The 21,219-nt window shown below is 34.9% G+C and overlaps 1 protein-coding gene across 5 annotated transcripts in view; it reads right to left on the bottom strand.

Moving 5' to 3' along the window:
• TRIO (trio Rho guanine nucleotide exchange factor) overlaps window positions 1-21,219 on the bottom strand; it is a 509,362-nt gene that overhangs the window by 438,058 nt on the left and 50,085 nt on the right. For 3 of the 5 annotated variants that reach the window (XR_011966271.1, XM_072605443.1, XM_072605439.1), the window contains exon 2: window positions 13,379-13,411. The exons of the other annotated variants lie outside the window; for them this stretch is intronic. Coding sequence is in view for 2 of the 3 variants with exons in the window: in XM_072605443.1 (XP_072461544.1) it covers window positions 13,379-13,411 (33 nt within the window). In the remaining variant the exon portion in view is untranslated. The remainder of the gene's footprint in view (window positions 1-13,378; window positions 13,412-21,219) is intronic. 5 annotated transcript variants of the gene reach the window in all.

Genomic DNA, 21,219 nt, shown 5'->3' with positions numbered 1-21,219 from the left:
CCACAGTGGACCAAAAGTAGAAAATCAGGAAGTATGTAAGACTACTCAGGAGGTAAACTAGGATTTCTAGTGACTGTACATCTGGCACAGAATGACAGGTAACCCACTATATTCTATAATGAGGCTAAGAAGGGCATCAGGAAATCTTCAGGATTCCTCTAACTATTCCCCATACTCAAAGAGCATTGGATGATTTTTTGACTGACCTGCCCCTGTTCAAGTCAAACTGCTTGTAAAGTTTTATCTCATTTAAACATCAGTCTGATAGAGTCATCTTTGTGTTCAAGTAAAGGCTGAATAATCATTTGTGGAATATACTGTAGAAGAAATTTGTTTTCAGAAAAGGGTAAATAGACCCCTGGACCCCTTTTCACTGTAATTCTATGGTTCAAAATAAACTCCCTCAAAAGAAAAATTAAGTGTTCCACCTTCATCACTTAATTCTTCATGCTCATTCCCTAATCCCATTACACTTACACAACTGACCAGTATCTAAAGGAACTGGGGGCCACACAAGTCATCCTACAGCCCATATTGGATATGGTGAAAGCTACCCTTAAAAAGGCAGCTTCAACTGGACTTATCCTTCCGCAAACTAGAGGACCGAGGCCATCAAGACTTTTCCCCAATAGTCTTAGGACTGGTAGTTCTGGACTGGAACTTCAAGATTCATTCAGAACCACAACCATCAGAACGATCATCCCTTTTGTTTCCAATAGGGTAAAAGGAAAGGAATAAGCATTACTCAAGCACCTACCAAGGTGCCAGGCACCGTGCTAAGCACTTTACATATGTTATATCATGTGAAACTCACCATAATACTGTGCAGTAGGTGCTATTATTATAGCCATTTTACAACTGTAATACAGTGCAAACTGAGACAGATAGAAAGAAGTTAAGTTGAATGGAGGTCATGTTGAACTCGGGTCTTCCTAATCTAGGCCCAGCACATAATCCACTATACTATCTAGCTATCTAATAGATAATCAGTAAATAAATGTGCTCTAGGGCCTCTTAGATACCAGGTAAAGACAGAGGATTACATATTATCTTGCTAATTAATTGGGACTTATAAGAGCCAAAATTAAAACCTTGAAAGACTGCCTAGAACCTCAACACCTTAACCTCAGTCAACTTCCAATACACACTAGATGGGAGAGGCTGACTATAGATAAGAGATCATTTTCAGAGACTCAAGAGTCAACACAGCAAAGACAAAGATAATAAACCTGCCCAATAAACCTGAAGCCCCCAAACAAACTACAAGACCAAGTCTAGCTCCTTGTGCACAAGCTAAGTGATGTCAATTAATGCCAGAGTAGCCCAGTTATGATCCTGACCCAGTCTTATTCTGTGCTTCCCCATCTAAGTAAGACTAATTGTTCCAGTGGGTTTAATCCCCAGTTACCCTCCCCCTACACTTTTCCCCTCTTCCTCCACCTCAGATAGTTAGCTCTAAGACTTTAAGAGTATCTTTCACACAACTATTTTCTGAATGATCTCCTTTTTGCTGCATTTAAAAAAAAAAAAACCAAACAAACTGATTCTGGGTTATCCTCTGTGAAAGTTGCTGAATAACCCCAGGCTGTGACAGAAACAACGCAGCCACATATTTCCCCTCCCCCATGCCACTCCCACTAGAGGACCTTAGAAGATGATAAAATACATACTAATGAAAATAAATAAATCCACTTCAACTCCCTATGAATCATATTGTGACCAAAAAAAAAAAATCTTGTTTTAGTTAGTATTTCAGTTTGCATTTAATTCAATTCAATAAGGATTTGAGTGGCATTGTAAGTGATTGAAGGAGCCATTGTTTTCTAAGCTAAGAAGTAAAACTGCAGAGAGAGAGAGAGAGAGAGAGAGAGGGAGCTCGATTATTAATTGAAGATTTCACCACTGAATACCATATTCTTAGGTTTTCAGATACCTAGAAAAATTAATAAAGTGATAAGTTATGTGAACCATTCACAGCTACCTTTTTTTGCTGGGCAAGTTACCCTTCTAAAGGGATTCTGTACAATGAAAGAAACCCTCTAAAATCTGTGACTTTGGTATCAAGAGTTTTACCTAATGGATTCTGTATGTTTTATGAAAATTTTAACTAATTTACTACTCTACCTATTTCTGAATATAAGTTGTTATAGTTTTCCTCCCATATAATTTTTTTATCTGTCTTTTGGGACTAATGGTTCTTTCTTCTATTTTTTGTTTATATTAACATTTGAAATTATTTAATATTTCATTAGAATTTATGACTACTGTAACTATATTTTCTAAATTCCAGATAGAAAGGTATGGTCTAACTTTTGCAAAGTGCTATGGAAAGTATAATTTTCTTCCTTGAAATGAGAAACGTCCTCTAAACATGGGACACATGATTGTCATGCTTAAAGCACTTATTTCCAAAAATGATTTAGGGTGGCAAATTTGTGAATATATTCATATTAATGAAGTCCTTCTCCCCCTTCTCCCATTCTCCTTATATCTCTTCCACTTTCTCATCTTAACAACCCACTTCAAGACTTTCTGTTTTTGTCATTTTCTTCACTTTCCTCTCCCCTTAAGGAATCCATATTTTTTTCAATTCAACATTCAAACATATTAATTTAAATATATTAACATATTGATTAGAGACATTGATATTATAATGATATATAATAAGAAATAATGATATCATTTATTAATTGGCATTCAATTATAAGATCAAAGGATCACACATATAGAGCTCAATTCAAATATTTTAATTCAGCAATATTGAGCAGAAAAAAAGATCTTACTTTTCTTATGAAGTTAATATTTTACTGTGAATTCCATGATAAAGATTTTTATATGGGTATATAAAATAAATGTAACTGTACATAGAAATTTCTGGACACACACAGGAGTTATACTTGTTCCAACTCTAAAAACTGGTATCCTATAAACACAGAGTTAATTATATATTTATATATATGTACATGCATATACATGTATGTGTGTGTGTGTGTATACATATACATATATATTTGTTTATATATGGGAAAGGAGAGAAAAAATTAAATAAGTAATTTAAGGAGATCAGAGAGATGACAGCAGTATGGCTCCGGGATACAAACTATATATGCATGGCCCAAGACATGCAATAAGACATGAAATGAATTCCCATTTGCCAATAAATATTTAACATAAGAACTATTAGACATTTGCTATATTTTCTGCCATTTGCATTCCCTTTCTAAATAAAACTTTGAGTCTCATGTTGAAATAAACAACCACCTGCATTTACCTGCAATTCCATAACTGCTAAGAAAGCACTTTGCAAAGCACAAAGCTTTAAATGCATGTAAGCTATTACTACAAAGCATTTTAAAATAATTTAATTAATTTCAGAATAGGGAATAACTGAATTACATTTTTTCCTAATGGAAGAATTTTTAAAACAAAAAAGTAAATTTCATTGCATGGATAACAATAAACAGTAGTAATAAGGACAAAACTGTATTTCATCATTATAACCTTCTTAGACTGACTAGCACAGTGCTTTACATAGAGTCATAATTTAATAGATGTTTCTGAATGGAATTAGTTAAAGTGAAGGAAAAAATATTTTAGCTATATCTGCCCAATTTGAATGAGCATGTTATAAAAAGTTATTTATTTTTGTGATACAGGCATACTTACTTGATTTATCACCCAGGAGTACCCTCTACCATCCATCTAAAAGAACATTCAAAACTTCCAAAGTAAACTATAGGTAAAGAATAATCCATGTATATTTTCGTTAATTGCCTCATACTTCCTTTTCCAAAGCAAATTATACCCTCTGAAGTAAGCATCATCACTTAACATTCATCAGAGACAGAAACAATTGGTTCAGAATTAACTATGACTTGAAGGACTGTCTAAATTCAGACTGCTGTAAATGTGATTTCTACTTAATATGCTTAAGCAATACGTCATCTTAAATATAAAACAATATGAACAATTAACCTAACCACTGGCCTAACCTTTGGCTTACTTAAAAAAAAATCTGGTCTCCACCTCCATGTTCCCACAATTATTTTAGAGTCTCATTTATCATACAAATATTACATAAATTTTTTATTTCTGCTGTCATCCTGTGTGCTTCTAAGAAATTGCGGGAAGCATTTTTCTTCCGCTCTGTCACTTACTAACTATGTAACCCTGGGCTATTAGCTTTTCTTGGTCTAATTTTCATCAAGTGCAAAATAAAGGGGTTGGATTTTGGTGACCACTTAACTCCCTTCCAGCTCTAAATCTATGATTCTCTGCTCCTATAATTAAATGCCAATTAATGTGTTCCTCATCATCTTAAAATCTAAATTCACTTATATCCTAATACTTGAGTTACTGGTTTCCAATACTAAGCCTCTTGAACAAAAATTAAAATATTTCCTCAACTTCTGCACAGTATTGTTAGATTTTTTGATGTACCTTTTCCCACTGTGCAAACATTCAAAAATTTTCTTTTTTTTCTTTTAAAGTATCTCTAGGCTATAATTTGGTACTGCAGTTTTTCTGTAGTAAATAAAAATCTGCTGATAAGTTTTATATATACAATAGGTAAAGACCAAGTGCTGATTAATATATATATATAAAAGGAAATAACCATAAGTATATGCAAATTGTCCTCAAATTATATTTTTGGCTAAAAAGCTAAATTTTCCTTAGCTTATGGATTTTGCCTAAATTACAAAGCATTTGCGGCCATTAATAAATAAAGCTATAGCTGAGATTCCTAAGTTTGTCTGAATTTCAAGACGGTTTACATTTCACAACTGAGAACCAGTCAGTCAACTCTTAGAAATGGAATTTCTAGTAATAAAGAGATTTAACATTAGAAGAAACAAACTAACATTTAACCTTTCGGAATTGTCTCCAAAGAAAGAACAAGATATTACTTTGTTATTTGTTTCTTTTCTGCTAAGGTAAATATTTGATAGAACAGGCTAATTTCCTATTATGTGTTATAGCAAAATGATCTGCTTTTAAATAAATTAATTAAGGAACTATTAATCTTCTTTAAGGAATGCTAGGACCTAATTCACTTAGTCTTTCTTTTGCAGCTCCCCTTGAGTTTTAGGTTTGGTTTTTTTGGGGTTTTTTTTGTATTTATATCCCCAGGGCCTAGCACAGTGCATGTACATGTTGTTTCTAAGTCATTTCACTTATGTTTGACACTTCATGATGCTATCTCGGGTTTTCTTGGCAAAAATACTAGAAAGATTTGCCATTCCCAATTCCAGATCATTTTATAAATGAGGAAACTGAGGCAATCAGAGTCAAATGACTTACTCAGGGTCACAGAGCTAGTATCTGAGGCCAGATTTGAACTCAGGAAGATGAGTCTTCCTGACTTCAGGTTTGGCACCGATTGTTGCTTGTTGCCTGATTCCAGTATTTTTATACATCTTTGAATGCTAACCACCCCAAGATATTTATTTGTTAGATAAACCATTAAAAGATCAATGGAGATGAGCAGGCAACCACAACTCAAAAAGAATGCTATTCTTAAGGAGTTTCAGCAATCCAAGAACATGGTTGAGAATTCTTAGTTTCCTCATTTACATAAATACCTCCAAAAGGAATTTTTGAAAATATAAAGAACTAAGCTATTTTATAATTATTTTAGTGCAGTTAAATATAAAATACAAAGAGGCAGTTAAATATAAAAATAAACAATTTATAGTCAAAGTTTAGTTACAGGCAAAGTTTAAAATCAAACCTCAAGTTGAAGTATAATTCAATACAAAAATAGTTTACTAAGCACTCATCATTTCAAAGATTCTATAAAATATATAAAGGTAACTCTTCATGCCTCCTCTCAGAAAAGGGAGCCCCTTGAAAGAAATAAAACACACCTGCACATGACAAACACCTTTTCTATAATAAAAGCAATGAAAGAAAATTGAATAAGAATCTAATAGAAAGTAAAAAAAAAAAAAAAGGTGGGAGCAATCCCAAAAGAATAAGACAGTTACACCTTCCAAAAGATCTTATTTTTTCCAGTGTATTACTGCCAAGACATTGTGGGGAAAGCCAATGAGCTGACTACGCAGGGATTAATATCTAAAATAGGGTCAGAATAGAAAAGAGAAAACATTACCAGGTGCAGAAATGCACTTAAGTATCCCCAGGCAATCTATGTTGGTGATCTGTCTCTCCAGTCCTACCCTTTTTTTTTTTTTTGGCCCTACCTTAGAGAGCCAGAATTGTGAGACCTATAGGTTACAAAACAGAGCATCCTATAATCTTGATTTTGGAATGGCAGTCCAAGTCAGACTTCCTGTACTCCTGACTAAATTTTTTTTATGTTAAATTTCTTCTCCCCAGATTTTGATCACTATAATTTTGACCACAACCTGGTAATCTCATCATAATTCTAATAAATACCACCAAGTAACAAAAAAGGAACCAAGACTTCATTTACCCTAAATCTAGAAACTTCTGGCTAAATACAATTTTAGTAGAATTTCTTTTTTTTAAAAGATACAAATTATGAATTGAATTGGCCTGAATTTAGCCTGTGATTTTGACTATAGTAATTAGAAGATAACAGAAACCACATAGATGTGAAAAGATGCAAAAGACTTTGGAGATAGCAAAAAACCAAACAAACCCAAAATACCAACAACACCCTAGAAAACAAAGTTAGGTGCCCATCAACTGAGGGACAGTTAAACAAAGTCTTATAATGAAATGTCACTGAACACTCATACGAGGAATTCAGAAAATATGGGAAAACTTGTAATGAGTGGAGAAAGCAACCACGATACTATAAAAGCAAACAGCATCTAAAAAGCAGCAAGCAGCACTAAGGTTAAATGCAAAGACTGATCTTAGCCTCAAAGAACAGGTAGGTGGTAAGCAGATTTCTCTTCTTTTAGAAGCGAGGGTTAGTGGTGAGGGAGAGAGCTAAGAGCTGTGAGTGCAAGTCAGTTTCCTCATCTGTAAAATGAGCTGGAGAAGGAAATGGCAAAGCACTCCAGAGTCTTTGCTAAGAAAACCTCAAATGGGGTCATGAAGAATTAGACAGGACTGAACAACAATAACAAAATTATTGTTGGGCAAATAATTTAAATTGCCAACCCCACCATAAAAGTGTTGACGTGATTAAAACATGGTAGATGAAGTGTAATGGTGATAAGTCATTTATGCACACCTTTGATCATTAAGTACTATTTACTTTTTGGAAGAACTATTAATATGGAAGTCATCTTAATACACTAGTCACAAAAAAATGTGCCTCTTAAAAGGTTAACACAGATCAACTGGGCCAAGGTAATTTTTTATGCAAATCAAACCAGTATTATTATATCTTCGCCTTCATCCATCATTTTACAAACATAGTACCCAGGCCCATTAGCTTGATCTAAGTACAGCTAAATATAACGTAGACAGTCAAGACTCCAACAAATTCCATTTAGGTAATAAAGAAACCTTATTTAACAGGTGAAAGTCACAAAAGCTACTCTGCTCTTCCTAACTCCAAGGAATGAAAGATAAGAGAAAGTGGAAAGGTGAGGTCATGGAGCAAACAAACTATACACATGTATAAATCTCAGGAGAAGAGTGCTGGGTACACAGCACATGGAAACAACCACAAAGATCTATTTGGTGATGTAAAATCTGAAGTTTTTTGTGTGAATACAAACTGATTAAGTTACTACTGAAACTGTTCTCCAGTAAGGGGGACACAGGTTTCAAATGAAAAAGCTTACAAGTAAACTTGACCTGAGGGAATTCCAAGCAAAGAAGTAGACCTGTCTGTCATTCACCCCCTTTTGGGGAGGAGTAGGGTAAAAAGAAACTTTATTTTTTTAAAGATAAGGGTGCAGGGCGTCTGCAGACTGATCACAGGTTACTCAAACCACTGCCCCAGGCATCTGAGTCAATCTTCAAATGAATGAACAAGGGGTTAGCAGAGAGAGTGAAGCAAGGATATATTTATACTGATGTACATTTGCCAGAACCATTTAACAAGCAGGTACTGAATTAGCATAGTACCTCGACAGATAAAAGAGAATGTCTATCTGAGGGAAAGGCCATGCACATAGACTTGACACACTGCCAATCCGTTTCTTACCTCTGATTTGATTCACTTTTTCCATATGACTGTTTAGCCAGATTTGCCATTTAGTCATATAATATAAACAATTCTTTTGAAGATGGTATTTCTATTCCACTCAGATGACTATCTCCCAGCAGCTCTTCCCTGTTCTCCTTGTTAATAGTGGTAGGTTTTTGCCACCTGACTAGCCAAGATTAGGTGTAGAGTCTGATTTACAAACATGTTTCCCCTCTATGAATAACTAATTAGGAAAGCGAAGATCAAAGGCATAACCTTGTCAGATTAGCATCCCATTCCAACAAACTATTACAGATTGATTGAAAAACAAACTCATAAATGAAAAAATTATTCAATCAGATTGGATCTAATAATGTAAAGATGTTGAAGGCATCTCTGTCATAGGGTCCTGTCTGCTACCACCTGAGATAATAAATTTTTAAATTAAGACGATTTAAATACATGAGATATAACCCAAAAGAGCATAAAGATGCATGGCAATCATACCAAATTTACTCACTATAGCTTAAGTATTCTATACAATTTTCTATTTTATCTAATCTAACGCTATAATAAGGAAGGACAAGGCAGCTTCCATGGTAAAAAGAATCTTTACAATATCACCCTGTTATGAGTTTATATTGTTCTGATAGGGTCATAAATTTAGCTTTGTGGACAGCTCATCCTCATCTGCTAAAGGAGATGGACCACAAGATCCATGCATAACAATGAAAAGAAAAACAAATAAAAAAGAGACTCTATAATATGTAATATTCCTTTTTGGTTTTGTATTTTCTTACCCTGTTGTATTTTTCCTAAATATTGTGATTTTAAAAGATAGGATAGATAGGAATGTATGGAATCTGGAAGTAATGTCAATACGTAACTCTCTAGCTAGTAAAACTCCAGGTATTTCTATTTCCTTTGAAGAAAAACTTCAGTTAAATATACCATTTATAATAAAAACTCAAAGTCAACATTTAAGTGCCATCTCTGGAAAAACATTAACTTTTGTATTATGTATAACCAGTGCTTATAGCACAGTGCCTGGAACTTAGTAGGCACATTATAGATGTGTGTGTATGTATGCACACATATGTACATATACACATACACAATATATGTATGTTTTTTTACATACATATTATATATACTATAGATGTATAGGTAAGTAATTCTAGTCAAATGACAACCTCTCACCTCTAAGTGCCCCAGATAACTCTGCATCAGTGAACTGCAGAACAGATGCCAGTCTTCAGTGGTAAGAATTCCCTCAATGAAAGTTCCCTATATTAATGAAATCACAGGCCTAGTACTTATGTATGCATATACATACATACACACAAATATATAATACAGACTATACAATAATATTCAAAATAATATTACTTGTAAGAAACATCTTTTATTCATGTCACTAGGACCAACTATCCTTCTAAGAGACAGGCCATACGTGCAGTGAATCTCTGAATAAAATGGAGGGAAGGATAACCAATTCTCCTCCTCTTATTTCTTCTCTCCCTCCCACCCATAATTGACTACTTTTATTTTTTCTTCTGCATATGGAACTTATTTTCAATGTTAACTGTTTTAGTTTCATGAAGTTTACACTATCCCCTTAAAAAATGTATTTGTCTTTCAAAGATGGGGAAAAAAGTCCCCGTACATGGCACAGTACTTTTGAATTGATCAACCTACTGTATTCACCACTGAGATCAGAAATGTAAGAATGACAGAACAAGGGACTTTTTTTTTAGTACAACACCATAACATTAAGTTCCCTTTCATCACTTTAGAATGCTCTTGCCAAAGTCAGCTTTTCTTCTCACCACTTTCCCATACTGACACACCTAAATACTACAAAGTACTAATGTTGAAAACTGGTCTGATCTGTCCAAATATTGCTTCATATTAATATATGAAGTTTAAATAAACATGGATGTAAACACAATGAACATTTAGTACAATCAATCTGCACACTGTAACATGAGAAATGTTTCAATCACTGAAAACTGGCTATTGACCTACTGAGCCAATAGGATGCTATATTTTTAGAAATGAATGAAAGCTAGGCTCAAGTGTCTATGTCTGGCCTATTCTGAGTTGACAATCATCACTCACTCATATCCAATACAAATGAAGGAATGAACCAGACTGTTCAGTTATAGCAGAAGTGATAGACCCTTGTACTTTAATTTTAAACAGATCCTAATTTAGATTATGAGGCTGGAAAGAGTGATAAACTATGGTGAAGAATATTTTTGCCTTTCTTAAGCATCTCCTGGATGATTCACAGCTACAAAACAGGGATCAGGTACTTCAATTTCTAAAAAAGGAGAATGTCTAAGTGTTAGCTGGGTCAGGAAAAACCTCTAACCTTACTGACCCAGCAAGGAAAGCAAGAGAGAATTTGGTTGTTCTCCAACTCAGTAAAGTGGTTTTTAGAGTCAAATAGCTAGTTTAGAATGTCATGCAACTAAAGATTGCAATTTATTTCCCAGAATAGAACCATGAATCTACTGAAAATTTAAACAGCACTCAGCAGTGCTAATTGGGTCAACACCTTAAATGTTTGTTTAACATGCCATTCAAACATCCTGATCCCAGTCTGCTTAAAAAATATTATGGAAATATTTACTAGGGTTCAGCTAGAGATCCATCTTTTCCAAGAGTAACCCATGGACTACAGCACTTTGGAAAATACAACAACAAAGAAATCAAAGCAGTCCTTTCTGATCAGAGGAAGAACAAAGCCAGGCAACAAGTCAAGTTAAAAAGCATTTATTAAGTGCCTACTATGTGTACTTGTTCAAAGTGAAACAACAGAATGCCATTAAAAAAAGTCAAACTTCTTATAATATACTCCTGTGTCCACTTAAGAATTATCTATTTATGTGGCAAATTTATAGCTACAATACAGGCTTATATTTCACTTTAAAGAATCACTTTCTTTTTTTTTTTTTTACAGCTTCACTTTTCTCCCCAAAGTGTTTGAAATACATTATGTCAAATATAAGTGTGTCATCAAATCTACCTCTACTAAATCAAACAATATTACTAAGGCCAATTAATGCTCACCAAGAATTATTGAGGCAATGCCTATAAAACATGCTACCCTTCCTTAAATTACTGCTATTGTCAATAAACTATTTATCATACAATTACAGATCTATTTTACACTGGTAAAGTTTTGTAAGAGAGAAGACAATCTGGACACATACACACACAAAAAGGAAGGGGTAAAGGTAAAATATCTTGATTCAGTTTATCCCCCAAACCACTTTACATACATTACAACTGCAAAGGAGCTTTTTACAAAGTATTAGAGGTGGAAGGGACATTAGAGATGAACTAATCCAAACTCTGCATTTTATAATGGAAGAAGCCAAGACTCAAGGAAGTAAGTTGCCTTAGGTCAAACAGGTCTTACTCAGATCCTGGAACTGGAATGTAGAAATAGGTCATCTGATTCCTAAATGAAGTCCAGTCTTTTTCCTACTATACATCATTAACTAATCAGTTCTGGAAGTAATTTAAATGATTGGACAATCCTCATTCAAACTTCTGAAAATTGCTTCATTGTCACTTTAAACCAGTTTTGACAAAACTTTCCAACTTGTCTCCCTACTCTCCCTAAACACATACCTATCTATCCCTTTGCCCACAAAATTTCCCTTTCTTCTGGCCCTCTCAACATTTCCCAGTTTCTATTGTGGGCAATCTTGCTCCTCCTACCTACAAACTAGGTAGAAGTCAATGTCCAAAACTCTTTCCTACTCCTCACTCAGAAGGAGCGTACACACTAGAGCATGAGGCAGGTTTGTATGTTCCTGAGGCACAGGGAGAGGGAGAGGATGAGAAAAGGAGAGAAGAAAGGAGGCAATATAATAGTGCCTTGATGTCTAGTCTAAACTAAAACATATTTCAAGGCCAAACCATATCTTTGAAAATAAGCAATCAGTGATTGCTGCTCTGTCTGAAAGGTTCATGCTGCCTGAACTCCTTCTTCTCAAGTATTTCCCTAATGTTAGCTGACATTTTGTCTTAACTGCCATGGATCAGTTGGAAACCATTTTGGCTGACTATGATTTTGTTTTCAAAATGTTTTTCTTTCTTTCTTAAGAGAGTAAAAATTGCATCCATCCTCTTCTATAGCAGACCCCAGTTCCTCTGAAATCCAAGTGCATAGGAGATATTTAAGGGGGAAGAGGTCATTGAAGACACAGTTTTGGAATGGTTTTTAAAAGCCTTAACCAACTAGGGGTAAATTTTAGACATTAGCTTTGGGGAAGGCAAATATAATACAATCCTGGTGTTATATACCTGGTTAAAAAAGAAATAAAGAAGTAAATCACAGATCTAAGCAAAGAATAAGCTCTAAGTAAAACAGAAAGATTTTTTTACTTAGACTTTAGGAGACTACTCTAATAATGCCCATTACTTATCTAGGCATTTATGCACTTACCTAAAGATTAACTTTTAAGACTGGATAAAAACATGAAAACCCAAACTCTTAATGGTTGCTTCTTCTTGATATTACATAATAAAAAAATCTCAAGATTTTTCTCTAAACCTCTGCAGAAAAGCATTTCTTCAAATCTTAATAACACTGAAAAAGGCACTGGTAAACATTTATAAGACTGGTTGCTACAGATAACACCAGTGAAAAGCTGCACCTCTCAGCCAAAATCTTACATACTGAGAAACGACTTCAAGGCAAAAGGTAGTAACACAATAGGCATGTGACTTTTAACAGCAGCTCATCAGAGTGTGGAACAATAAGATTTTGTTGCAAATTATGTAGTTTTTGAAAAGTTTTCCCCACTATGAAAAATTACTCTTGGTAGTTTCATTTCATTAACATTTATAGATACCAAAAAACTATAGGATTCTTTTTTGTTCATGCACATACATGAAGAGAAAAATCAGTTCTCATCAATATACAGAAAATAAGTAGTTTAGAATACAAAGACTGTGCATATTTGATACTAAGTACTTACATATGAAAATGAGTATGTTATGGTAAAAATGATTTATCTGAATAGGATAAATTAACTGTTAATAGACTATGATGGAGCACTACATTCCATTCAAAAACATCCTAAGTTAGGATCTCTAAATGAAAAACAAAGATAATTAAAATAACATTCCATATCATGATGTGTGGCTTTTAGTACTCACAAATATATAAAACATGCTTAAAGTTCCTGTTTTTAATATTCTCTCTAAAATTCACTAGCCCATTCCGAAACATGTTTTTTCTTCTAAAAGGGAGAGAAACTCACTACTAGAGTCAGAACTTACCACAGGCTTCAGATGACAGATATAAACCATGCTCTGTATGGAAAGAAAACGGTAAATGTTTTAAGATGGAACTTTTATTACAACCAAAAAATTTAACAGACTACTTAAGGTATAGTTCCTCTGAAAGTACAAGTGATCTAATCATCTAGGGGGATCACTAGGGGGACAATTCCATACCAATACAGTCCTAAATTATGACAAATAGCTAATAAGAAATAAATGGGAAATTTTTCCAGAACAAGCCATGCAATTTTTTTGATGTGATAAAAAAGCATATGTTCAAAGTCTCAACAACACTGCCAAGTGAAGTTAATACAATGCATTGGATTATGAGATAACAGAAAGCTCCCTTGTATTCATCAGGGATTCATGATCTGATTATTATGAAGAGGTTATCAAGCAGTGGCATCTGATCCTAGCCCTCCAGCTTAGCTTCAGGAAAACAACAAACATTTTAATATATGTGTGTGTTGGCATTATTTGTAACTACCTACTGAGTTAGGAAACTCTATACTCTCACAAAGTCCACTCTCAAAACATCATAATTTTTTTTTTAAGTGAGCATTATGGCTATTTAACTATAAAAACAATGCTAAAAAGCCCCTGAAAAGTTCATTACAGTATGAAAGCCAATCTTATTTTCAATTTGTTAGGCACCAACTATATCCACATATAGAAAGTGTAGTACTCTATTTCATGTGACAGTCGCTCATTTGTATCATTCTCTCCAACAAGGCAGAGGCCATGTCTCACCTAAACTTTGTGTGCCTCCCCAGGGCCTTAATACAGTTTTCTACACAGTAGGCATTCATAAATAAATGCTGAGTTGAAACGAAAGGGGGGGTGGGAAGGAACAAAAGTTTCCAACTAGTCAGCTATCCCAAATGCATATGCATTACACAATTTTTTATAGTTACTGCTAAAGATCCACTACAAACTTTGGTAAAAGTCTGGACATTCTCAAATTTTCTTTTTAATAAATTAAAATGATCCAGTGAAGCAAATTCAAAGTGAAGCTGTCACCCTTTATTTACATAGTTTGCTGTGTTCTGCAGGACAGCTTAGTCCCATCCAATATATTATGTCTAGAGGTCCTGAAAAATGGGTGCAGTTGAATCAGATAGTTTAAATTCTGTGTGTCCTACAATAGAGAATGCAGTGCTAGGAGTGTGGAAAATAGACAATCCTGAAATTCTGGAACAAAAAAATTATATTTAGCATGTGACTTTACAGTATAAAAGTTAGAAAAACTTTCTAATAAGTAAAACAATAAAAAAAGACCTATAAGGTAGTAGATTTCTTTCCCTCCATTCTTTCTTTTCTTTCCCTAATCAAAGGATTATATAAGCATTAACCCCAAAATCCTTACAATAGCTCATTAAGTTAGCAAGTGCATTGGGCAAAAGGATTATAAACATAAAGAAATCAAAGTCCTAAGAGGCCATATTTAAAAATTACTCATAATTATTCCATGTCTTATGTCTATATTCCTACTCCATTCTGCTTCTCAATAATCTAGTCATTTTCACTGTCAATTTCCTTTTTTTGCATTAATACATGTTCAAACAAAAGTCTCCTTAATCATTATGTTTTCATAGCTTAATTATACCTAAAAATTAGTAATTTGGGTTTTTATATCAGCAGGGCAGTGTTATTATATAGATCAAAGGCTAACATGATAATAGAAAAAAATGTCATCCTGGTGATTTGAAGCTTGTACGCTAATTTTCCATATTTGAGGCATATACAACTAATTCTGGATGCATAATTTTGAACACATTCTCACTTTTCACTATCATAAAGAAAACAAAGTCTATAAAAATCCAACAGAAAGGAAGCTCAGAAGCACTTTTAGTTTTAAGTAGGAGGAAAAAGGGGCATTGACCTAAATGGAAAAAATGAATAAACTGCTCCCTGGGCACAAATTAGTAAATCTTAAGGGGTTTGTTAACTCTTCCACAGGGGTACTATTTAATAAATTAAGGCTCTAGTTCACTAAAGTTAGTGGAAACCCCTTAAAACACAGATCTCTAAGGTCATGAAACCACTTTTAACAGAAACCCCATACCTATCAGATAAATGGAGATGAACAAAGGACTAACCACCTACAATACAACTTATTCTCCACACTTTGTGACTGGTAGAGTTACAACTAGAGCAAAGCAGATGAGCTGTTTACCCCGAAACATCACCAAATTCACAAGAAATCAAATTAGTTCTGTAGTCACTGAGGAAGCAGCTATGGTCACTGTGGTCCAAGTCTGAGAGGCTAATAATAGTGATAAAATGGCCATATTCCAAGCTCCTGCTCTCATTCAAGATCTAGGGAAGTCAAACCTCCCTGCTGGGAACAAGCTAAGTACCCAGCACATGGGCTATAGATGAGGTAGGGAGAAAAGAATGGGATCACTCCACCTCCAGGTAACATGCTCTAGTAGGATCTTGGATTTTCATCATCCTGAACATCCAGGTCCCTACTGACTAGGATAGCTCACTATGCTTAGATCTGGGTTAATCAACAAGCATTTATTAAGAAGTAATGGACCACTACTGTGCCACAGTAATTTTACTATTGTATAGTTTTATTAATGTGTAACATTACACATTAATGTTCCACAGAAACAATGACTGTGATGAATACAGAGAAGCACAGAAATACATGAATTGATGCAAAACAAAAGTAAGCAAAACCAAGAAAGCAATTTACACAACAATGTAAGGCAACTTACAACCACCTACAACAACCACAAAACAATGGAAAATGAATGTTGTAAAATGATAAAGAACAAGAGACATGAGTTGGGGGGAAGGGGCAGAAGAACTGTGTAAATATTGTCACATTTGTTTAATATATTGGTCAGCTTTGCTGATTTGATTTTTTCTCTCTTTTTAAGTCGCATAAAAATAAAAAAATAAAATTTATTTTTTAAAAAAGCATTTGTTCAACACTTCCTACATTCCAGATATTATGCTAACCACTATGGACAACGACTGGGGGTAACATCCAAAGTCAGTCAGCATGTCACTGATGAAGATCTAACAAGGGAGGCTGAGGAAGTAGGAGAACCAGCAAGGTGTAGAGTGATGAAAATGCAGACAAGAGAGAATATCAGAGAGTGGCTGACATTGTCAAATGATATTGAGCAGTAGAGAAGGATGAAGAATGAGGAAAAGTCATTGATTTGGCAATTAAGAGATCATTAGTAACTTTGGAGAGAACCATTTCAGTTGAATGATGTGGTAGAAAGGCAAGTTGCTGAGTTTGGAGGTCAGTGAGAAGAAAGAAAGAAAAGAATAAATTTCTCTATATTCTCATTTGATGATTTCATCTGTTTTTGACAGACTTGTTCTAAGAAAAACCTATAGTCATTCTCTAGAATTCCATTCCCACAGAACTAACTTACAATTGGATGTTCTATAGGCATCTCTAACTCAATGTGTTCAAAACAGAGCTCATTATCTTCTCCCCTCTTAGGAATATTTCTAAGGGGCAGTAATCTTTACCTTTCTACCCTGACACTCACCCAAGTTCAAAATTTTGGCACCAGTCTGTCATTCTTGACTCCTTATTCTCACTCATGTCACACATTCGATCATCTGCCATATGATACTTTCTGTCTTCATGAAAACTCCTAGTGATGTCTCCTCCTTTCTACTCACAGCTACCATCCTACTTCAGGTCCTGAACTATTGTCATAGCATCCTTATTGGATTTCTTGCCTTAAGTTTCTCCCCAGTCCAACCTATCTTCCACACAGTTACCAAAGTTATTTTTTTAAAGAGAACTGGCCATGTCACCCCCTTATTCAGTAAATGCTATTGTTCTCTATTACTTTCAGAATGTAAACACCTTAATTATAAGGACTATTTTCCCTTTCTCCTTTGCACCCCCCCAGTGCTTAATATAGTATCTGCGACATACTAATTGCTTAATAAATGCTTGCTGATTGATTGAAAATAATCTATATTTCTACTTGCTTTCATAGCCAAACTCTTACAATATAGGAATATAGTATGCGCTTTAAATAAATACTTGTTGGATTGGATTGGACTGAAAGCTCCAAATGATCTTCAGGAAGTAAAAGCCTTTACCCAATCCCCAACCCTCTGAGATGGGATTCCAGGATCTTTGTCTCCACCCCATCTCCCACCTCTAACTGAGAGTGCCTGTCTATCCTGTTGCCCCAGGTATAAAACTAGATTGCACATCTCCTCTCTGTTGTCCAGCTAGGAGATGTGGATGATGTTAAGGAGAAAAAAATGATTTATCCACTCCCTTCTAGGTTCTCCCCAGCACTGACAGGACCAGGGGGGGAAATTAACAAGAAGCTTCAGGGGCTGCCTTTATAAAACTTTCAGGTACATACACAAGATATTGCTAGTCCTGTATTAAAACTGAATCGCAAGTACCATGAGCTCCATGGCACATTACTGTAGGTCTCTAGGATCACAAGGTTAATGTTACTCTGAGAAGCACTCAGTTAATACCCACAGGACCCAGGGACCACATGACTCATCAGATGCCAGTCAATTAGCCTGTAATAATTTTTAAATGGGAATCTTCAAAAAACATGATTTTTAAAGGCAAGAAATAAGGCAATTTAGAAAAGCTCTAAAGATGTTTTAATACGAGAGGAATAGCACACAAAGTATGACATCTTCCTGTTTAATTATTAGTCATGAAAGGGCTAGCCTGGGACTCAGAAAGCCTTCAATTCAAACACTGTCTCAGACATACACTAACAGTGGGACTTTGAGCAAGTCATTTAATCTCTCAGTGCTCCCAAGCAACTCTCTGAGACTATATATGACACACATGCTGATCCGTTTTGGTGGAAGGTGTTTTTACCCTTGACAGTACTCCACATGAATCAACTCACAAGTCTGGATTTAAAAAAAAAAAAAATCTACAAAATTTACACAGGTAAAGAAACATTCCTTTTCATGCTGGTTTTTTTTTAATATGATTCCTTAAAGAAATGATCAAAAATATGTATGGCCTCACTTAATCATGTTTTTCAAAATTATAGTGAGACTACTCTTTTAAAGAAGACAGAAACACGGTTTCTTCCCAATAACTATTTGTAAGTCAGAAGAAATTGCATGTCAGCACTGGAAAACTCAACATTTATTTAATACACTCCATAACAGACAGTTCCTCCTCTTGCAAAGCTCAGCTACCACCCTCAAGTTCCTGCAACAGTCAACATCACAGATGATGTAAGTACAGCCCAAGGCTTAAGCATTTCTGTCAAGCAATGAAAAGAACTGACATTGCAGATGGAGTCCAAAGCTCAGACTGTTTATTCTATAAGAATTCGTGACCAACAGAAGCAAAAGGAGACCATTTGGTAAAATAACCGTTCACTCACTGAGAGTGATGGAAAGGGGCAAAGGTTACAGTAAAGCACAAGAGGCCTTAGAAATGTTTCAGAGATAAGGTTCTGTCCTTGACCCTGTCTTTTCAACCTTTATAACACCAAAAGGAACAACAGTATACTTATCAAATTTGCATTTTAACACAAAAATGGGAGAGAAAACTAACATATTAGACTCATGACAAATTTAATAAGTTAGAATTATGGAGTCAAAGTAAGAAGTGAAATTTTAAAGGGATAAGCCCTATATTTAGGTTAAAAATAAATAAATTATAGTAATACAGGACGTGGTACCACATGAATGCACAGCATATGAAAAAAGATGTGGGAATTTCATGTGACCAAAAGTTCAACCTGAGCCAAAAGTGAGGCCAGGCTGCTAGAACACCAATTAGATTACATTAACGGAAATATAGTACCCAGATCAAAGGAGAAAATAGTACTGCTGTAACTCTGTGCTGGTCAAACTATTCCTGGAGTCCTGAATTCTGTTCTAGGTACCTCACTTTCAAATTATCATCAAAAAACAAAGAAAAAGTTGTGTGAATCTAGCGGCATGTGAACAGAAAGGAGTAAGAAAGGATGCCCTGAAGCTTAAGTACCTTTGATTAAGGGAACGATGGACCAGAAAGTTGTTGCAGCAACTTCTCAAATAGAGAAATTGTTGTCATCATCAGGTTTTTCTGTTCACAACTTTTCGTCAAACAGACTTTGCACTGTCCCATACTAGTGAATAGACCTTTTAAGGTTTAAACTTACTTCATGAAAACTAAAGTCCAAAATGTCAAATCCTTCAGCTCTACAATTGCCATGACCTCTAAAGTTCTTAAGGATATGTAAAGAGAGAGGAAACCACACCATTTCTTGAAAATAAAGCCACAAGTGGATAACTTCCCCAAAAGGCTATAATCATGAAACTATGCACACACCCCATGGCCCACAGACCATAATAAACTTTTCGAAAAGTCAGACAACATCAGTGTGCCAAAGAATGCCAAGAAATATAGTTTCACAGTAAACTATCAACTTAAGTTTTCTTGTAAAATATTATACTAAAGATAGCAATACCATATTTATTCTAATAATTTCTCCTATTTTAGTCATATTCTCAAGGAGTAAAAATGTGCAAGAGACTATCACAGCTACTGCTTTTAAGGGCATCACTAAATAAGGTTTATAACCTAAGAGTCATCTTTGGTTCCCCGCCCCCCATCCATCACTTCTCATATTCAATCAGATGCTAAGGCCTGTCATTCTACCTCTATAATATCTCCTGTATGTATCCATTTAGCTCCACTGACACTGATATTAACTTAGTTCAGGTCCTTGTGATCTTTTACTAGATTACTGTTATTATTATTACTGTTATTACAGTAGACACATAATTGGTTAAGGGTAGGTAGGTGGAACAGTGTATAGAGTACTGGGCTTGGGATCAGGAAGAATCATCTTCATGAGTTCAAATTTGGGCTCAGACACTTAGAAGCTGTGTGTGACCCTGGGCAAGTCACTTAACCCTGTTTGCCTCAGTTTCTTCATCTGTAAAATGAGCTGGAGAAGGAAACGGCAAGCCATTCCAGTATCTTTGCCAAGAAAACCTCAAATGGGGTCACAAAGAGTCAGACATGACTGAAATAACTGAACAACAACATAACTGATTGCCTATTCCAAGTCTCTGCACACCCCAAATCACCCTCCATATGGCTGTCAAAATAATCTTCCTATGATATCACAATTATGTAACTGCCATAGTTAATAAATCTTCAATGGCTCAAACAATTAAGGATCATTCACCTATCACATGATAATCACTGTGCTAGGCTCTAGGTGGTGACACAAATGAATATTTAAAACTATCTAGAAGTTTGCGTTTTAATCACGGAAAACAACATTTTCACAGATACAGGATATTTATCAAAAATAGTGATGGGGGACACTAACAACTCTTAAAGAAAGAAACTCTTGAGATGATCCTTGAAAGGCATTCTCTAGAACTTCTAAGATTTGTTACAAAATATTCAAATTGGTATTTAAAACATTATACAATCTGGCCCCAATCTTCCTTTTTAGTCTTTTTCCATATTGTACTCCACACACAACACATTTTATGGTCTGGACAAACTGGCCTTCTATTCACTTCCTGAATTAATCCTTCCCCCCACCCATATTTGGAATAGACTTCTCCCTCATCTCCATCTCTTAGAATCCTTTGCCTTTCTTTAAGCATCTGCTTCCATGACAACTCTCCTAGGAAGTCTTTCTTGATTGCCCTAGATTTTGGTGATTCTCCCTCCACAAATTATCTTATTTTTTGCAAACCAGTGTACACATTATTTTACTTAATGAAATATAATTTGTTTTAGAGCTAGAAATGTTTTGGTTTTGTGTATGTATCCTTACTACCTACTACAGGAGCCTTATTCACTAGCAAGTACATGATAAATATGCATTGATTGGAATTGC

The sequence above is a fragment of the Notamacropus eugenii genome, chromosome 4 (assembly GCF_028372415.1).
Source record: "Notamacropus eugenii isolate mMacEug1 chromosome 4, mMacEug1.pri_v2, whole genome shotgun sequence".
In the NCBI taxonomy this organism is placed as follows: domain Eukaryota; kingdom Metazoa; phylum Chordata; class Mammalia; order Diprotodontia; family Macropodidae; genus Notamacropus; species Notamacropus eugenii.
This window is presented reverse-complemented; position numbering and strand designations above follow the sequence as displayed.